The sequence below is a fragment of the Orbicella franksi genome, chromosome 3 (genome assembly GCF_964199315.1).
Source record: "Orbicella franksi chromosome 3, jaOrbFran1.1, whole genome shotgun sequence".
NCBI lineage: Eukaryota > Metazoa > Cnidaria > Anthozoa > Scleractinia > Merulinidae > Orbicella > Orbicella franksi.
Window position 1 is genome coordinate 33554331 of NC_138147.1, and position 19986 is coordinate 33574316.

General features: G+C 40.9%; 1 protein-coding gene and 2 pseudogenes across 1 annotated transcript; all 3 read right to left on the bottom strand.

Annotated features, from left to right (window-relative positions):
* Nucleotides 1-3329: 3329 nt before the first annotated feature.
* LOC145482546 (uncharacterized) lies at nucleotides 3330-5780 on the bottom strand (annotated as a pseudogene).
* A 13-nt stretch (nucleotides 5781-5793) lies between these two features.
* LOC145482192 (dynamin-related protein Dyn2-like) lies at nucleotides 5794-16373 on the bottom strand. The gene is made up of 8 exons (XM_081460810.1): nucleotides 15934-16373; nucleotides 13789-14249; nucleotides 13039-13371; nucleotides 11860-12074; nucleotides 10339-10533; nucleotides 9056-9191; nucleotides 7976-8457; nucleotides 5794-7405 (listed from the first exon to the last, which is right to left on the bottom strand). The coding sequence occupies exons 2-8, from the start codon at nucleotides 14231-14233 to the stop codon at nucleotides 7088-7090; spliced, it is 2124 nt and encodes a 707-aa protein (XP_081316936.1). The 5' UTR covers nucleotides 14234-14249; nucleotides 15934-16373; the 3' UTR covers nucleotides 5794-7087.
* Nucleotides 16374-17159: 786 nt separating this feature from the next.
* On the bottom strand, nucleotides 17160-19910 carry LOC145482547 (uncharacterized; annotated as a pseudogene).
* Between the last annotated feature and the right edge of the window lie 76 nt (nucleotides 19911-19986).

Here is a 19986-nt window from a genome sequence, read left to right on the forward strand (position 1 = left end):
CCCGAAACTTACTTTTACGCTGTTTAGCGTTTGTGTTTCTTGTCCTACCAAATCGGTGATCTTGTCTTTGTTTTCTCTTGCGAACCTCAAAAGATCTTTATTGTTTGGGTTCCTTTCAGATATAACCATTCTCCACACACGGAGCCATTCTTGGAAATCGTTTTGAGATATTTGGAACCCGTCGTATAATGCGGTAAAATCTGGTTGTAACGGCTCGGGAAGGTTTGTTCTTTCCTCCCTCGGTATTGGGCCGTAGAACATTTGCAGAACATCGGACGAATATCTTGCGGCAGCCATGTCGGCGTATACACTGTGCATATACTTGTTCAATACGAAAAAAATTCTGGCACATTTTTGTATATACAAGTGAAGGGCACATCCGCGCATTTTGATTACGGACGTTGCAGCTTCGATGGACCCGCTATTTCGCCAAATTTTACTGCTGTGCTGTTGCGTTACACACACATACATTTCTGGCACAGCACTCATGCCGCAGTTCTGGTACAGCACACACACACGCAGTTCTGGCACAGCGCACACACGCAGTTCTGGCACAGCACACACACACACACACACACACACACACACACAGACACACACACACACACATATAGTGAGGGTTCTGGTCACAAGCGAACGCAACACACTGCAAACGTAACACTACTCCGAATCTTCAGATGAGGAGTTGTGTTACGCTTGCACTGTGTTGCGTGAGTGCTGTGCCAGAACCCTCACTATATATGTGTGTAACAACTTTGCTTTGAAAAGGGCGATGGCAGATAACAGTCTGAAATTGAAGGTGCATGACGAGTGATAATTCAAATACACGTCTATCGTGATTGTCTTGAATTGACTCCATGTTCACCAAGAAATTTACAACCCGATAGTGAAATATTAAATATTCAAGGTACATCAACCTCTATTTAAGCGGCTAGCCCCATTAAGCGTTCACCACCCATTTCCCTGAGGGTAGCCCACCGTATTACATGTAATACAGTGGGCTACCCTCAAAAAATAATTACCCCAAAAATAATTGCACAGCGCGAAAAGACCTAGGTATGAGTTTAGCGTTACAGTATTACGCAGGGCATGTAGGTAGCGGTGGTCGAGTAAAAGATAAAAACAGGGGCAATGGTAAACTATTCATTCTTTTCATTTCTTAATTTAATCTCTTCCTACTCAACACGACTGGGTGCTCCCAGTGGTTCCAAGCCTTACGGGGCCTTAGGATTAGTATTAGGATAGAAATTGTCCTACCCCTACCCCCTAAAATGGGATGACAGCATTGCGTGATGAACAAGAAACCGCTGCAAGCAAGGATTCAAACCATGATCATCAAACGTAATATTTTGGTGTAGTGCAAAGCAAGCAACTATCTACAAATGACTTCGCCGTTTTTGACTCAGATGCAGTGGTGATCGTATGTGTCGAAAGAGGGTCACAGATTCATGGTATTCGACCATTAAATAAGTTGACAGTTGGCGATGTGCATCGGATGTTATGTAAACAAAAGCAAACTTCTGCTTTATGTACGACGAATGGTGAGAGAAACACGTCAAATCGGCTTTGGACCTGCCTTTTACAGCAAATGAGGTTAGAACATTTCGAAATTATTAGCTCTGTGTCTATTTCAACCTATCATAGGTCAAGTCGTGTGGCGCATGCTAAAATATACGTCTAACCCGTAAATTGAAATTTGACGAGGGAATGGTCAAATACTACGATTATCAGTTGAGTAAGGGTCCGGACGCACTGGACTGACAAAATTTGTTTGGCCCTTCCAAAAATCTCGACAAAATTTGTCTCTGCCAAATTTTTAATTTGTCAAGCGTGGGCGCACTGAATCACAGCAAAATATTTGTAAACCACAAGAGTCAATCACATGGAAATTAACACCATCGCTTGCGCGCTTTCAATTTGATTACATGTAGTCGTGAAACTTGCACTTGTACTTGTACTCGGCTGACTCGGGTGGACATACGGATGTACAAATTGAGCAGAGCTTGGTCCTGGAGATGCAGCTGGAACGTTCGTTAACTTAGACTTGGGAACCGTAATAGTTGTACTGTACGAACGGATCGTCATGGAGCATACCGAAGCACGAATCTTCCATGTTTATTGTTGATTGCCGCGCAAATATAAATTTAATTTTGGCGGGCTTCGGACTGAAATACTCCGACTAAAAGTAGAGATCAAATTTTCTTGATTGACATTTTCCTTCAAATCATGGCGTGTAAATTGACAAATCTCTCAGATTTCACGCCTGACAAAACTTTGTCCTGCTCCGAGGCAGGACGACGGTGTCTTTGAAGTTTGGTAAGCCTTGACAAAATTTGGTAGGTCTAAAAATCACCGGACGCACTTGTCTAAGGGAATTGATGACAGATTTTTTCGCAAAATAAACAAAAATTTGCCCAGTGCGTCCGGGCCCTAAGGCGGGACGAAAGTTTGGTCATCAAGTTTTAACGTAAAAATCGTGTTGTTGTCACGGGCAACTTACCTCGTTTCCGTTGGTAACAATATCAACAGCCGTTGGTCGCCCGTCGCGTCGCCTACAATTTCGCGCGCTTTGCTGCCAATTGACGTCAAAGGCAGACAAGCTGCCAACGGATACGGAGCCAGTTGCTCGTGACAACAACACGAGTTTTACGTTAAAACTTGGTGACCAAACTTTCGTCTCGCCTTACTCAACTGATAATCGTAGTATTTGCATTTTTGACGTACTTTGAGAAGCTCTCGCGTCGCTCACAATCATTTGCCCAAAGAAATTTTCACAGGAATCTGTAGACTATCCTTCTGCGATTCAACCACCAAAAGCTTAATCCATTTGAAGGTTTCGCCCATGGTGAAACTTTTTTATATTCACGAAGTACTTTTAAGTGAATGAAATACATGTCTTCGAAATTTAATTATTTTGCACCAAAAAAGACAAGGCTACATTCCCTAAAATCAACCCAGTACACATTTAAACATTGCAAAAAAATATTTGAGTGTTTTAAAGACGGAAGGATGGTGTGGTTTTGCAAGCGAGGCTCTCAAACTTGTTTAATAAAATGGTGCGTCAAATGGCGATTTTAACGGAATTTGGGAATTTGCATATTTCTTTGAAATAAAATGATATTTTGCCAAAAAAAACTATCCAGTAGTTTTTGCCATGCCCTAGCCTATCTACCATGGAAGTATGAGCGAAATCGAATTTTCGACCCTTGCCGAGTTATTTTCTATTTTTATGGACAGGGACTCTTAAAATGGCTGAGACAAATCATGCGTCAAGATTAATATGAAAATGCGGGCTGTAATCATCAAATCATACATCTTATACTCTATATTTTCCCCTTCTTCATTAACAACAGGGGGCAGATCCAGAAAAAAGCATAACCCTGATACACGATTGGAACGTGCTGGAGAGAAAAGCCATATCCTAGAATAATATTTTACTCTGTTTTTGTCTCTTTAGGGCTGACACTTAAGTCAGGTGAATCTGCTTTACGTTTCTGTGAATCACTGCTCTTATTCAATAACGCAGCTCTGTATAGAAGACAAACTCTTTCATCCTTCCCAACTCCCGAAAGCAACACTCTTTTTATTTTACTCACTGACAATTCTTGAAGCGTTTTTCCTCTCAGCGACGGTATGGTGCAATAAAATTTCTCCGCACGCGCAGCAAAAGATGTCAGATCTTCGTCCGACGTTTTCCTTTCCTTCAACATTACTTCCAAAGCAAGAAACAATTCCGTTTCAATTAAACACTGTGGAAAATTATTAACGAGGTCGGCAATGTTGGAGTAACTGTTTTTCTCCAGAAGTATCTTCAGGAGTGAATGCGCTGCGAGCAAGTCACATACAGCATCATGGTGCCTTTCTTCAAAGTTTTCTTTCTCTCCCTGTTCGAACAATGAAAGCACTTCACACTCTTATTGATCCCCTGCCGTAATACAAGACTGATAAAGATAAAAGAGGCTTTGCGCTTTTTTAATTCGAATCGAAAACTTCTCTAATAGCGTCGATGATCTATAACTGTTGAGATCAGGGAATGACTTGATCGCAAATTTAAGAAGGTCGACCCATTTGATCTTCCTCATAAGAGCTTTGTTGTCTTCGTTATCTTGCAGTCTGTCAAACTCAGCCATCAATATACTCCAGTCAAAGACACAGTTATGGCACACAACATAATCAACATTTTCCAAGAACTCACACAACTTCGATGCCACGTCGGCAAACTTCGGCTTTCCTAGAAGAAACTCCGGCGATATTTTGTGCACTTTGCAAACTCTCATTTGTTCCTCTTTTGGTTTGCAAGGATTCACATATGCCATCCATGGTTTAGAAACATTGTTTTCGACTTTAACAACGCCTATTTGTACGATGCGGTCTGTTTTTCTATCCAGTCCCGTGGTTTCAACGTCCAAAACTGCATAAACAGGTGGAAGACTTTGACTTGGCTTGGTTGAACAAACGACCTACAGATCGGTATTGAAACAAAGTTCACAGACATAACTGAGTCAAAATCGTATCTGAGTGTGCGGCGGAGAAAATTAAAGCTTCTATTAAAATTGTTGTTACTTTCAACTTGTAACTACGCTGGCTATTTACACTGTTGTTTGTCTATTTTTGTTTGCGAGCTCAAAATGGTGATACTCACATCATACCAACGTCTAAGATGTTCTTCCCTCGCTCTGTAGGGTTTAACTGGTTTGTACCGGTTTTAAACCGGACCTTGTCAAACTATTTACACATGATGGGATTAACAGTTACCGTAACCGGGTAAGACGCATAGGTCTGGACAGAAATAATTTCAATATTTAGAGAGAAAGCCACATCAGTCTTAGCTGATTTTGATGCGGGTCCTCTATCCTGGTTTAATTGGAATTTGGAGATGTTAGTTGTTGTGGAGGGAGGAAAACCGAAGAACCCGGAGAAAAACCGTAGGAACAAGGAGAGAACCAGCAACAAACTCAACCCAGATATGGCACAAGGCCGGAATCGAACCTGCGTCACATTGGAGGGAGGTGAGCGTGCCCATCACCGCGCCATCTCTGCTCCCCGCTTCCCTGCTTCTAAGACGATCCGATTGTAAAGAAGATGAGTAGATGCTAGGTTTTGGGTTCTTGGAAGACACGCACCATGTCTCCGTGGAAACGTGGACGTTCTAGTGATTGAATTTATTGAATTCTAGCGTGATAATTAGTGCATGAAATTGATAAGTTTGTCACCTTCTGTTCTTGTGTTGGTTCCAACTACACTCGTTCATCAGCCTGGTCAGCTATTTGAACCAAAGCCTCTTTTTCTTCTTTTTCCCACTTGTCCATTACACTATTTAGTTCTTCGGTTTGACCTCGTTCTTCAGCCTGGTCAGCTATTTGAAGCAAAGTCTCATTATCTATCTTGTCCATTAAGCTATATAGTTCTTCGGTTTGACCTCGTTCTTCAGCCTGGTCAGCTATTTGAAGCAAAGTCTCATTATCTATCTTGTCCATTAAGCTATATAGTTCTTCGGTTTGACCTCGTTCATTAGCCTGGTCAGCTATTTGAACAAAAGTCTCATTTTCCATCTTGTCCATTAAACTATTTAGTTCTTCGGTTTGACCTCGTTCTTCAGCCTGGTCAGCTATTTGAAGCAAAGTCTCATTTTCCCACTTGTCCATTAAACTATTTAGTTCTTCGTTTGTTAATTGACTTGTAGATCCGAGGGCAACTATGGGTGTAATACTACAATTAACAAATAATCCCACGAGGGCGCTTTGGATATGAGATAGTGCGCCGAGTTGGCTATCTACCATCCGGGCGGGGGGGGGGGGGTACTTTGGGAATTTCTGGGTGGGGATGTGCCGCTGGGACCCTGGAACCCTTTATATCGGTTTTGAAGAGATTTTTTTGCAAAGCGTGAGTTCGGCGTGACTTTGTAATCTGAGATTTTTGTTGACCCTGAAGAAACAAGGTTTGGCGAGTAATCATTACAGATTGCGTAATTGAAAGTTGGCCGAAGTGGAGATCTGCGTGTGGTCGGCCCATGGCCGCGCGGTTAATAATTGTAATTATAAGTGTAATATTACGATAGCGTAATTGATTAAGTTGAGTCAGCCGGCCGTAGAAAGCTACGCCATTTCGTGATAGTAAGCATCAAGGCTACTGTACTCCGTTGTCTCCATGTTTTCGCCACTAGTTTGACAGTTTCGTAGTGAAAAATAAGGAGCAAGAAATCGAAATGATAGACACTGCTTAATTTTCTATTAAAAAAACACTTTTATTCCGTTAGAAGTAGCAATTTTTTATTACGCTTTTATTACATATCTGCCTAAATTCGTGAAACTAGTTTCAAATTATTGATTGCTCGACGACAGAGCATATACAACTGTTTTGAGAAAGGTTGTCCGGCAGAAGCGTATGCTGGAATGTCGTAGGGTATTATGGGTAATGCTAGTAACAGAAGGAAACAGCACAAACACGTGTATTTATGTTTCCCCCCTCCTTGCTGAGATACCGTGAACCTCAGTTTCTGTCAATTTTTTTCGAAACAGCTCTATATGTCAACGATGAGGTTTTTAAACCTAGTTTAAAAGTAATATTTGATTCATCATCTAACTAAAATAAACTCAAATTTTCTCGAGAATGGAATATTATGATTCGTCGGATCGCGAGGGTTTCAATAACACTGAGCCATGATTGAATAATAGATAGCTTTAGATCGGAGTAAGGTCAGCATGTAGCGATGGTATGGACGAGAAATGCTGGTTTGGGCAAACAGCACATTTTTGCCCTAAAATTGAAATAAGCTACCGGGAATCGGGAGACTAAAAGACACCTTTCAAGTAAACTAGAGATAATATCTCAGTACCTGTTCATAACAGTATCAGACAGTTTCACAAAACTTGAGAGAAGGGATTAAAAAATTTACGATGATCCGTCTACATCCGGGTACTCCTCAAACAGCATTTACGATTAGAATTGTCACCCTACGCATCCCCGTGATATGGAACAAATGAGCTTATAGTCATGCCATGCCAAACGATGCAAATTAAACAAACGTGCAAAAATTCTTAAGTAAGGCACTTTCCTTAAAGACAACAAATGAAAAGATTGTTCCAGTTCAGTAAATCTTGCCACCTTTTACTGGGGATCCCTGTTTCATGCGGAGCAGTTTGTCTACTACGTTAGTGGTGCGTGGCAGCGCTTCCTCCAGAGCCTGGGACTGTTTCCTGCACATTTCACGCTTGTCCCGGATGTCCTTCCTCTCCTGCAAGAACTCGACCAAGTTCTCCTTCTCCAAGGCGCGGCGAAGGTCATCTACCAACTGCGTGACGAAGAAATGAAAGATGCAGCGAGGGACTGTGTCACACACGTTCATTTTCAACACGTTGAAGCATCGAACTACGTTCCTTTTTAGATTCTTCATATCCTCAAGTTCCTAAATAACAAAAAGATAACATATCCTCATTACTAGTGTCTCAGTTCCTAAAAAAAGCAATGTTATGGTTAATTTACAGTTTTGCAACATATTGTAATTGGCTGAAGAAAACTGGTGCAAAATGTATGCACCAGCTGTTCGGCAGGGGGTCCCCCCATCTACCAGCAACACACCAATCCAGTTATTTGACACCAGAGAAACTATGAATAAATCAAATGGCATTTGTTGTTTAAGAAGCAATACGAAATTGTACACAATAAATCTTCACTCATAACTACACCATTTGTTGTATAGCTGTCTTAGACAGTCCTTTAAAGAGGATGATAACAAGAATTATAATTGGATCTATCTAGTCCGGCTCTGCTCACCTGGACACACCAAAAAATTCTGGGCCTGCTTCTCCAGCCTGTTGAAACTGGCTAAACCAGATAAATCGATGTCTTGGAAAAATAAAATCTAAACTGAAATAGAACACCCCGTCCCTGACTAAGAAAAGAAAAAAAACTTTACCCTGTACGGTTCCAAGTGCCCATAATGGAACCTTCCCATACGCCCATGTTATATGCTCACCTTGTGGTTTACAAACGCAGTATGTGCGGAACTGCTGCCGTGACCTTCAATCTCGGTTACCAGATGCCGAGGGTAGAGTTTTTCCGCGAGGTGCTCCATGTGATTCATTGTTTTCGATGTCATGCATGGATGAGTCTTGCTAAGGCCTTCCCTCGTAGTCAACTTCTGCGATTTCCACTGATCTATTTCGTCTGGCGTGGGGATTGGTGCAAACACCACGTCAATGCTTTTCTTCTGCATTTCCAGAAACTGTCGGATGAACTGAATGGTCTGGTCGCGTTTGGTTTCAAAGATTTTGTTCACAACTTTCGCTTCGACTGCTGTTTTGAGGGTGGGAAACTTGGACAGGCAGCGCTGGATGGTCTTTTGAACGATGTTCCGTAGAGTTTCCTGGACATTTTCAACCAGCTTCTTTGATATGGGAAACAGTTGATCAATAGGGCTGGCCATGGAGACTGGTTTACGGTCTTTCTGGTGATATCCTGCAAACACATTAAAAAATACTAAGATATAGTTGGAAAGCAGAGAAATGCAAGGAAACATTGTCTCTGACCCTTTTATTGATAATATATTCCCCCCTTTATCTATAAATAGATTTAAATTAGATTCAGGTATTCTAATTTTTAAACTCTTGCAAATTTTCTGCTCTTGTTGTTTTAGGGAGTTCCATAGATGCAGAGCTACTATACAGCTCTGCTGTAAAATAGCTATTTTTGTTATCATTAGTGTTGTTGTTTTTAGTATTGGGTCTTGGAAGGAAACAATAGTCCTGTCTACCAAGTAACAATTTCGCTGTTTTTTTTCCACAGTTCAGGTCAGTGGTAATTGTATAAGTCATAAAATGAAACGGCTATTGACTTGGCGGGTTACAAGGATAAAATACTTATCTACTGAGTTGGCCACTGGGTTTGCTATGGGATAAAGCACTTATTGACCGAGATGGTAAAAAGATAAGAAAAATCTTGATCGAGTTCTTTGTTACATAAAATACTTAGCGACTTACGAACGTACTTAAACCTACTTTACATACCCGTCACATGTTTCAAAAGTTACCCGCACCTCTGGTGGTATGTTTTGTACCTGTGTAATTCTCGTAGAGCAGCTTCTGTAGTAGCTGACTGTTTTCACTGCCCTCTCCTAGCGGGGCGGCCACACCCTCCAACCTCCTTTGTTCTGTTCTTATGTCGTCATCATTGCGCATAGCCAGAGGATCAACCTTGACAAGACATAGTGAGCCATAATTAATAATGTCTTAAATAAAAGCAACTCATTCTTACTTAAGAGGAAGTGTAGCTTAATGCATGGTTAGCGCGTTGGACACCAAATTGAGACACCCCCGCCCTGTTTCGGGGACTCGGAGCCCCGCCTTGGGTCTAGTTGTGTTGAAGGAGTATAAATGGCTACCGGCAACCTGACACGTAGCACAGCTTATAATGGACTAGGATCCCATGTAGGATTAGCAGGGAATACGAGTTGAGCACCGGCCAGCAAAGCCACTTAGAATAGTAAACACACTTTGTAAGCAACCATTGCTTCGTTGACTCAAGAAAGATTATGAAATTACTGATAATCTTAGCACAAATTCCTTTATTTGTCGGAACGGAGGGGAGGTTTGGGAGCGGGTTTGAACTGCGTGTTGTATAGAGGGATGACTTTCGGTTGCCCTTAGCAGGGTGAGACTTTGTTAAGTCAGCCTTCTCCGTGAACAGAAGTCAAGCTCATTTTCTTTTTCTTTGTTATGGACCAACACTGGTTTTCGTTTTCCTTTATTTCGTTAGTGCTGTTATATAGAATTAGATCGCTGTAAAATCCTCTATTTATATCACCAAGTATTTGTGTACAGTACGTTAAATTAGGAAACCCTAAAGCCCCTTGGTTAGGGGCACACACTCTCTCTTTTCTTTTCGTCTGCTGTTTTTCAGGAGTTTTCGTGTCAGGCTTTGTTGTACTTATTTTTCATGATCCTGTCATAGTTCGCGAATCTTTGTAACTGTTGAGATTATTGAATAAATGGCACGGCGGACATTGTTGGAAGACAAAAATTATATCTTTTTACTTGACGTTTTGTATGTTTCAACGTACATCTTTAGAAGTGACCGTTGAGAAAAGAAGTAACAACTAAATTGAATTAATATTTGAGGTCGGAACTGTGCCTCTTCACCTTTGCAAACCAAACTCATTGAGTAAATCAAATCGAAAAAAAAAAAATGAAAATATAGTCGTATCAGTTGAGTTACAGTACGATAATCTTTTTGACAAGCTTTCAAATTGCGCTCTAACACAATCTTACGTCACTAAATTGAAGAAATTCATCCACTGTACATACCTACTTCAATAGCCCAAGTTAGTCAGTGTTTTCTCACCTGGTAAACGGCCTCACAGAATGAATTAAATAGCTCTCTCACGTTTTCGCCTCCTTCCATGTCGGAAGTATTGTTAAAGAGAAGTTTCTCCAACTCTGTGATGAGGTTATGCTTTAGCTTCATCGCAACCGCCCCTTTTCCCTCGTCCGACTCAGGGACTTCGCTGTCCTCAAGTTCTTTCAGCATTTCATCCACCTATTTCGATTGGAAAACAGTTGCCATGTTTTGTAAGTGTTGGAGAGAATATCGGAGAGGTTTGCGATTTCTTGAATACACTGTAGTTAATAGTAGGAAAAGTTATAACGCGTGTGACTCCGAGTTGTGTTCTTGGAAAGATTCTCAATTCTTACGGTGTCTCTCTCTACCCAGGAGTATAAATGGGTTCGGACGAATTAATAACTATATGTTATTGAACTAGCGTGAGCTAGAGGTTGAGATTGAGGATGAATTTAACGACTGAGCAGCTGCTTTGTTGTGAGTTTACGCTAAAATCAAACAATATGTTGACCTAATGCAACAAAAGTATATTTTGCAACATACCATGCAAAACTCTACTAAACTGGAATTTTTCAACACTTTTAAGAACGATTACACACCCTCCTCTTAAGTAGGCCTAACGAGCAAACAAAGCGAAAGAAAAGAACTAGTGAAATTTAGGATAGACAATCACAAACTAAGGATTGAGAATGGTAGATATGATCAAACTCCAAGGGTTAACAGACTCTGCCCTATTTGTGAATCTAAACAAACTGAAGACGAATCTCGCTTTCTTATATATTGCAATAAATACTCTATTCTAAGAAAAAAAATTTATACTGAAAAATAGAACATATCATTCCAACTCTTAAAGAATTATCTTCATTACAAGCCATTGGCGAACTTATGACTTCTTCATATCATTATATTAATATCAGGAACCATAATCGAGGACGGGTCCCCGATTATGGCTCCTGATTAATATTCAAGTAGCAAAATTTAGTTCATCTTACTTTGATCTGCGCAATATACTTTCAATCTACTTTCTACTTTTTGATCTACTTTCAAATCAAACCAATGTAACTTGATTGCTATATCATAACATTATTATATGATCAGGATAATCGTTACTGTTTTAGTTTTAGTTTTAGTTTACAAAAGCTTTCGCAACACTGTATGTATTTATAGTCATGCTAGTTGTTGTTGTTGTTTGGCGAGGTCCACGACCTTGCAAATAAAGAACGAGAACAAAATTCCCTAATACGGACCGAACAATGAAGTATTTATTGGCTCTTTTTAAAACTCATCTGTTAAATAAATGCCTCCCTGTGAGCCATTCCTGCTAAACGTAGGCGCAAAGGTTAAGTAATTATTTCCTGGTTTCTCAAGGGTTACTTTCGTGAAAGGGAAACTCAAAATGTGCGCCAAACATGGAGAAAAAAGATTTCTACTTAACAATAAACTGCTTTCTTGTGTGCAATGTTTTTGAAAGAAAAAAAAACAACAACAACAACAACAAAAAAACATGGCACATAATTTGTTTACCTCTTCTTTTCGGGCTTTCATTTCACGCACCAGATTGGGAACCTCCGTGACCATTTTTTCGGCCAGTAAAGATATCATGGTGGCCATTAGTCGATCAATGCCACACACATGTTGGATATCACTGTACTGTGGGTGATTCGCGAACCACTCTTTCTCCTTTATACGGGTCATTTCAGCGTCCCAGTCCTTTTCTTTCGGATCTGTACCATCTTTGCCTGGTTTGTTGAGGGTAAAAAAAGAAACTAATTAACTTCTACCTGTGGTATCGAGTTAAAGATTTGTATACAAAACACTCAGCTGGAGGCGCAGTGGCCTCATGGTTAGTGCCCTCGTCTCTGGATCAAGAAATCCGGGTTCGAACCCTGGCCGGGGACACTGTGTTGTGTTCTTGGGCATGGCACTTTCAAGTCAAGTCAAGTCAAGTCAAAGATGACTTGACTTGACTTGACTTGATTTGACTCTCACAGTGCCTATCTCCACTCAGGTGTATGAATGGGTACTGGCGAATTTAATGATGGGGGTAACCCGGCGATGGATTAGCATCCCATCCAGGGGTGGAGTAGAAATACTTCTAGTCACTTCATGTTATGGAAACCGGGATAAGCTCCGTGCTAGTGGGCCACTTGGCTCGTATGCAGACTTTACTTTACCCATACAAAACACTCAAAGCAATCGGAGATCATATCTTTGACCAATCAATTGCAACAGCGTTGCCCAGTGTGCTTTCAATCAAGTTGATTGATTTGAGTCGGTCGAGTTGTTAATTTTTTCCTTGTAGTTTTGATGGGTCTGTTACGCTTCTTTCGCTTCAGTGATTGTCATTGTGATTACCTCGGTTTATTTTGCACAATCATCATCATCACGTCCAGTTAAGGAGAAAGTCAAGTAGTAGCAGCACCAGCAACAGCAGTAACAGAGGCAGCAGCATTAACAATGGCAATAGCAGTGGCAGTAGCAATAGCAGTAGCAGCATTAAAAGAAGTAACAGCAGTAGCAGTAGGAGTAGCAGCGGCAGTAGCAGCAGCGGCGGCAGCAGCAGCCGCGTCGGCAGCGGTAGTAGTGGTAGTAGCGGTAGTATAGTGGTAGTAGTTTCAAATCATTTAAAGAGTTTAACTAAAGTAGTTTCCAGAATTATTGAAGAAACGTTCTTCGCTCAAGGTACAAGTTTAAACTTCTTACCCCGAAGCACAATAAAGCGGTTATCCTCCAGGGTAAAGCTTGACCCGTTCAAAGCCACCCTTTTACCCATGTCATCACTTTCTCTCAGCTTGTCTGGTTTGGTTAGAGCGCAGATGGTACGGCTCCTAAAATCTGCGGCCTTTTGCATGACAAGGTTTATTGCACTGTCGCCTGTGGGGTCCCCTACTTCGGACACTATCACGATAATGCTATTTGTGTTCTTTTCAATGTAATCCAGCACTAAACGTTGGGTCACGTGGTTCATTCGCGGGTCGTCGTTGGCGAAGTGGGCGCCGGGAAGGTCGACCAAGGTGAGAGTCGTGAGTTCGGGGCCTAGAAAAGATAGGACAGCAGTATTAGTTAACGTGCAATTTTCAGCCCGCGTGGCTGGCGAGTGCTTTAATTTGTTTTGGCGGAGAAGTCGAGAGGGGTTTGGTGCCAATTGGTTAGGGGCGCGGTGACACAGGCCCGGGCTAGAGCAAGACACTTACTTTCGAAATTCTTCTCTCCGCCCAGGACTAATAATTTTTGGCGCATTCTTAGACTTCTTAGAGCAATTTGGCGTACTCCTCTTGACAGCTTGCGATGGACTAGTGTCCCATCGAACAGGGACGACCAAACTCCTTAGTCACTTCATCCCTCGGCAAAAGAAGTGAGCGGAAGAGCCTGCTGAGTTGGCGTTCCATATGTAAGTAATAGAGAATACAACTGAACAAGCTGAGATCTAGATTTTCATATTTAAAAGCTCACCTTGCAGAGTAACATTGACAGGGGTTTTTGATATCGGAGTTCCCTCCTCCTTGGGAAGTTCACCTGAAACCTGGTTGAGAAAAGTCTCTACTGCATCATCCGTGGGGTTTTCCTCCTTTCCCGCTAATTTTGGTATCTTATCGCATTTCACTTCTACCACTCTTTCTCGGCCATTCCGTAGATTGAGTATTATGGGACACGTGGTGCGTGCCTGCAGGGTGTTGGCCGTTTCATTTCGTCGCATTGGGAGAAGATATCGACCAATCAGTCGGTTTATAAGCGTGGTCTTTGCCATGTTTTGTCGACCGACCATGACTAGATGCGGAATGTTGAAGGTTTCTCGCAGAGTGTCGTTACTTAACATGCTTTGAATAAAATCCAAAACAACTCCAAAGTCGCTACTTCGGCCATACTTGGCAACGGGTGCTTCAACTATATCTGACATTCTTTTCTGACTGTTTCTGCAATGTTGGAGACAAACAAACAAACAAACAAACAAAAAACTTAAGTCATCTGAAAAAAGACCAGATACCCACAAGCAATGATTGGAGGTAGCCTCATGATTAGTGCGCTCGTCTCCGGATCAAGCGGGGAGGAAGGAGTAGAAATACCCCTAGTCGCTTCATGATACAGAAACCTGGAAAACCTCCGGCCGGATGGGGCCACTTGGCTCGTATGCAAACTCAGACTGCTTTCCTTACCTACCACAGGCATTGAGCAGGCCCTATTATATTCCTTAAACGAGCACTTAAAAGTTGGGAGAAATGCTATGTTGCCAAGCCATCTCGCTATATCCTTTTATAATTATGTATACCAAGTCCGGTGACGAAATCAACAAATAAATCAATAAATTGAATCTATTGCTTACATCTTACCTTTCAGGAACTGCGATTTACGCACTGAACATAATCTTGGAGATATCTATGATTTTCAAGCCACGAATTCTCACAAGTGAAGATTATAATATGTCACAGTGGCAAACGATGAAATACAAAACATTTTCCAAATTGCACCACCAGCGTTTTTTGCAACAACTGCTAAGCTTTTCCATGATTTAATTCTTAGGAAATGTAAACTATACCCATAGAGCCAACCAGATAGTTTTGGTTATTGAGCCTCGTTTCGTAATTTAACTTACTCATACGCTCGTTCCACCTCAATTGTTTCCACTCGTACGAGCCGTACACAAGTCTCAACTATTGACTCATATTATGGAGTTCCATCTTACAAACAATACTACTTGGGTGTGGGAAAATTCCCTGGGTGAACTCAAGGATGGACTCAGTGTTGTTTTGGGAAGAGGGTCAGTTGTTACAACTGTTTTGAAGACCACTGATCCTTTGCAAATATGATAACTCACTATTCCTAAAATATCGAATGATTTTACTCAGTCTGCAACCTATTCCGGCTCTTCAAAAATGGTTTATATTGAGGGAATATTCCAATAGCCCCTCCGGACAAATTGGAATCCCGTATGCGAAGTTAGTTAAAGATTGCCACGTCATGTACAGATTATATTAGGTGAAGAAGAAACAAGAAAGTCAAGAAATAACAGGAACAACACTCAAACCGAATGAACTCAGCGGCCATCGAGATCAGTTAAAGCCTTCTAGTTGTGATTAAAACTTCCTTTATCTGATTCTTTATGCAGCTGCATTTTTACACACGCTTTCAAGCTTTCACTTGCTGCGCGATGCAAATTGTAGTTTTGAGTATTTTGTAAGTATTATTTCAACTGCGACGAGCTAATATGACAGGGTAATATGGAAGACTGATACGTATACTTATTCCTTCGCTAAATTTTGATCTCAAACTAATTCAATGCCAATCGCTGAAATTATTAAAATTGCAACATCACGATCGAAGGATCTCGAATTCGAAATCACCGCTATGTATAGGGCTGTTAACTTTACCATTTTATCCTCCAGAACATTCGCGATGGCTCGCACTAATACTGTCGAGTTAACGTTTCAACTTGACCCTTATAGGACCGGCTAGTTCGGACTTTTTTAAACAGTAACAACTCTGAGCAATGTAATTCCTAACATTCAATTTGTGTATTTCAAAGAAAAGTGAAAACATGGTCGCATGCCATGCCAGTTACTTATTCTGAAGCGAAACATTTCACATATGGGAATTAAATACCTTGTTTAGATTTAAGCCGGCGAACTGGTAACTTTGCGAACCGAGGCAGTCTTGCAAGGCAGCGCTCTTCCTGCGTTCTTCTCAATCCAGAGGATGCTACCTGACAAACGCTATTCCTTCAACCAAGAATCTTCACTCTTTCCGATTTCGCTATTTAAATCGATGAAATTTTCAACAACTGTCCTTCTCTTTTATCTTTCAGTACACAGAAACGTTTTGCAGCTTTCTCGGAAAAGCACGCTTGGCTGCATAACGAATGAAAGCGAGGCTTGAACAGATTACTTTGTCATCTCCAATTGGCTATTTCAGGCTGTCGTTAACTTACTTTCAAAAGATATCAATAAGCATGGTTTTTGAACTGACAATGTTTGCAAGGTGTGCCCCAAGTCATTATTTATCATAACTTTAATAAAGCGTTTTACTGACTTTCTCGGGAATACCATGAGTGATAAAACTTGCCCAATCCCTAAATCTAATAAAAACTTCTTAATAAAACCGAAATTTATTTCACAAGTCAAGTATAATCATAGTTACATAAAAAATAGCCTTTTACCTCAGGAAATTATAGATTAAACGTGTCAGAAACCACGAAGAAAACGCCAAAACTTCTCCAGTCAATATATATTATTTCTTTGTTCTCTACTATTGTCATTATTTGCCGAGAAAAGTTGTAAACTGACTCCGTTGTCGTGTGGGCGCCATATTCAGCACATTTCCTGTTATGTTTAATCAAACAAAATTTATCGTTTATGTTAATTTTTCGTCGGCAACAAGAAAGCAACAGTAATGTTCCTGTATCAGACACGCATTTAATTAATTGCATGAGCATTCTTCTCTGGAGCAAAGCTGAACTAGTTTTTACTAGAATATGGACCCTGCATTCGTAGAATTCCCACAACAAAGCATTGCATTCATTGGCAGTTGAAAGATTGGCTGCCCTGGTTGAAATCAGATATGTCGCGAGTTTTCGTTTGATGGCGTAAATTACCTAAATCGCCCCAACGTTTTCCAAGAAAGTCAAATTCCTAGAATCTCAAATTCCAAGAAGAATTAAGCTTGTTTTAAGATGAATATTGAAACCCAACTAAATCAACCCCACGAATTTTTCCTTTTATGAACTTTTATTTCTCAAGGGAAAAGCCCTGGATAGTTGATCCACGCCCCTAAGGAAGGGTTTCTAGGCACGCTGTATATCGTTTATGATTTTTGTTTTATTGATTCTCCGAGCAGTGGTTTCGAGATATACTATTTATAATATATATCATGGCTGTTTTTCGTTGTATAGACGAAAATTGCTAACCTAACAAAATCATGACGTTTTCTTGGAAAAACAGGGATGTTGGGACGGAATACATGGAAAAAAAAAAAAAAAACACTCTCGTTTTGATTATTAATATAGAATGCCGTATTAGCCTGAGTTCCAGCCTTGTTCTCTGATCACTCAGGGGTGACAGGGCGGACGACAGTTTGAAGAGTGGAAACTCGAAACGTATTAAAATGGCTGAGACAAATCATGCGCCAAGATTAATATGAAAATGCGGGCTGTATTCATCAAATCATACATCTTATACCCTATATTTTCCCCTTCTTCATTAACAAAAGGGGCAGATCCAGAAAAAAGCATAACCTTGATACACGATTGGAACGTGCTGGAGAGAAAAGCCATATCCTAGAATAATATTTTACTCTGTTTTTGTCTCTTTAGGGCTGACGCTTGAGTCAGGTGAATCTGCTTTACGTTTCTGTGAATCACTGCCCTTGTTCAATAACGCAGCTCTGTATAGAAGACAAACTCTTTCATCCTTCTCAGCTTCCGAAAGCAAGGCTCTTTTTATTTTACTCACTGACAATTCTTGAAGCGTTTTTCCTCTCAGCGGCGGCATGGTGCAATAAAATTTCTCCGCACGCGCAGCAAAAGATGTCAGATCTTCGTCGGACGTTTTCCTTTCCTTCAACATTACTTCCAAAGCAAGAAGCAATTCCGTTTCAATTAAACACTGTGGAAAATTATTAACGAGGTCAGCAATATTGGAGTAACTGTTTTTCTCCAGAAGTTTCTTCAGGAGTGAATTCGCTGCGAGAGAGTGACATACAGCATCATGGTGCCTTTCTTCAAAGTTTTCTTTCTCTCCCTGTTCGAACAATGAAAGCACTTCACACTCTGGTTGATCCCCTGCCGTAATACAAGACTGATAAAGATAAAGGAGGCTTTGCGCTTTTTTAATTCGAATCGAAAACTTCTCTAATAGCGTCGATAATCTATAATTGTTGAGATCGGGGATTGACTTGATCGCAAATTTAAGAAGGTCGACCCATTTGATCTTCCTCATAAGAGCTTTGTTGTCTTCGTTATCTTGCAGTCTGTCAAACTCAATCATCAACATACTCCAGTCAAAGACACAGTTATGGCACACAACATACTCAACATTTTCCAAGAACTCACACAACTTCTATGCCACGTCGGCAAACTTCGGCTTTCCTAGAAGAAACTCCGGCAATATTTTGTGCACTTTGCAAGCTCTCATTTGTTCCTCTCTCGGTTTGCAAGGATTCACATATGCCATCCATGGTTTAGAAACATTGTTTTCGACTTTAACAACGCCTATTTGTACGATGCGGTCTGTTTTTCTATCCAGTCCCGTGGTTTCAACGTCCAAAACTGCATAAACAGGTGGAAAACTTTGACTTGGCTTGGTTGAACAAACGACCTGCAGATCGGTATTGCAACAAAGTTCAGTGACATATCTGAGTCAAAATCGTGTTTGAGTGTGCGGCGGAGAAAATTAAAGCTTCTATTAAAATTGTTGTTACTTTCAACTTGTAACTACGCTGGGTATTTACACTGTTGTTTGTCTATTTTTGTTTGCGAGCTCACAATGGTGATACTCACATTATGCCAACGTCTCAGATTTTTGTCCCTCGCTCTGTAGGGTTTAACTGGTTTGTACCGGTTTTAAACCGGACCTTGTCAAACTATTTACACATGATGGGATTAACAGTTACCGTAACCGGGTAAGACGCATAGGTCTGGACAGAAATAATTTCAATATTTAGAGAGGAAGCCACATCAGTCTTAGCTGATTTTGATGCGGGTCCTCTATCCTGGTTTAATTGAAATTTGGAGATGTTAGTTGTTGTGGAGGGAGGAAAACCGAAGAACCCGGAGAAAAACCGTCGGAACAAGGAGAGAACCAACAACAAACTCAACCCAGATATGGCACAAGGCCGGAATCGAACCTGCGTCACATTGGAGGGAGGTGAGCGCGCTCATTACCGCGCCATCCCTGCTCCCCGCTTCCCTGCTTCTAAGACGATCGGATTGTAAAGAAGATGAGTAGATGCTAGGTTTTGGGTTCTTGGAAGACACGCACCATGTCTCCGTGGAAACGTGGACGTTCTAGTGATTGAATTTATTGAATTCTAGCGTGATAATTAGTGCATGAAATTGATAAGTTTGTCACCTTCTGTTCTTGTGTTGGTTCCAACTGCACTCGTTCATCAGCCTGGTCAGCTATTTGAACCAAAGCCTCTTTTTCTTCTTTTTCCCACTTGTCCATTACACTATTTAGTTCTTCGGTTTGACCTCGTTCTTCAGCCTGGTCAGCTATTTGAAGCATAGTCTCATTTTCCATCTTGTCCATTAAACCATATAGTTCTTCGGTTTCACCTCGTTCTTCAGCCTGGTCAGCTATTTGAAGCAAAGTCTCATTTTCCATCTTGTCCATTAAGCTATATAGTTCTTCGGTTTGACCTCGTTCTTCAGCCTGGTCAGCTATTTGAACCAAAGTCTCATTATCTATCTTGTCCATTAAGCTATTTAGTTCTTCGGTTTGACCTCGTCCCTCAGCCTGGTCAGCTATTTGAAGCAAAGTCTCATTTTCCCACTTGTCCATTAAACTATTTAGTTCTTCGGTTTGACCTCGTTCTTCAGCCTGGTCAGCTATTTGAACCAAAGTCTCATTTTCCCACTTGTCCATTAAACTATTTAGTTCTTCGTTTGTTAATTGACTTGTAGATCCGAGGGCAACTATGGGTGTAATACTACAATTAACA

Bases quoted from the DNA above. Each gene is read 5' to 3' on its own strand.
- LOC145482192 (XM_081460810.1), bottom strand. From the start codon at position 14,233: ATGTCAGATATAGTTGAAGCACCCGTTGCCAAGTATGGCCGAAGTAGC. The intron at 9,192-10,338 runs GTGAGAAAACAC...TGTCTTGTCAAG, and splicing joins TCTGTGAGGCCGTTTACCAG to GTTGATCCTCTGGCTATGCG. The intron at 8,458-9,055 runs GTACAAAACATA...ATGTGTTTGCAG, and splicing joins GCTCTACGAGAATTACACAG to GATATCACCAGAAAGACCGT.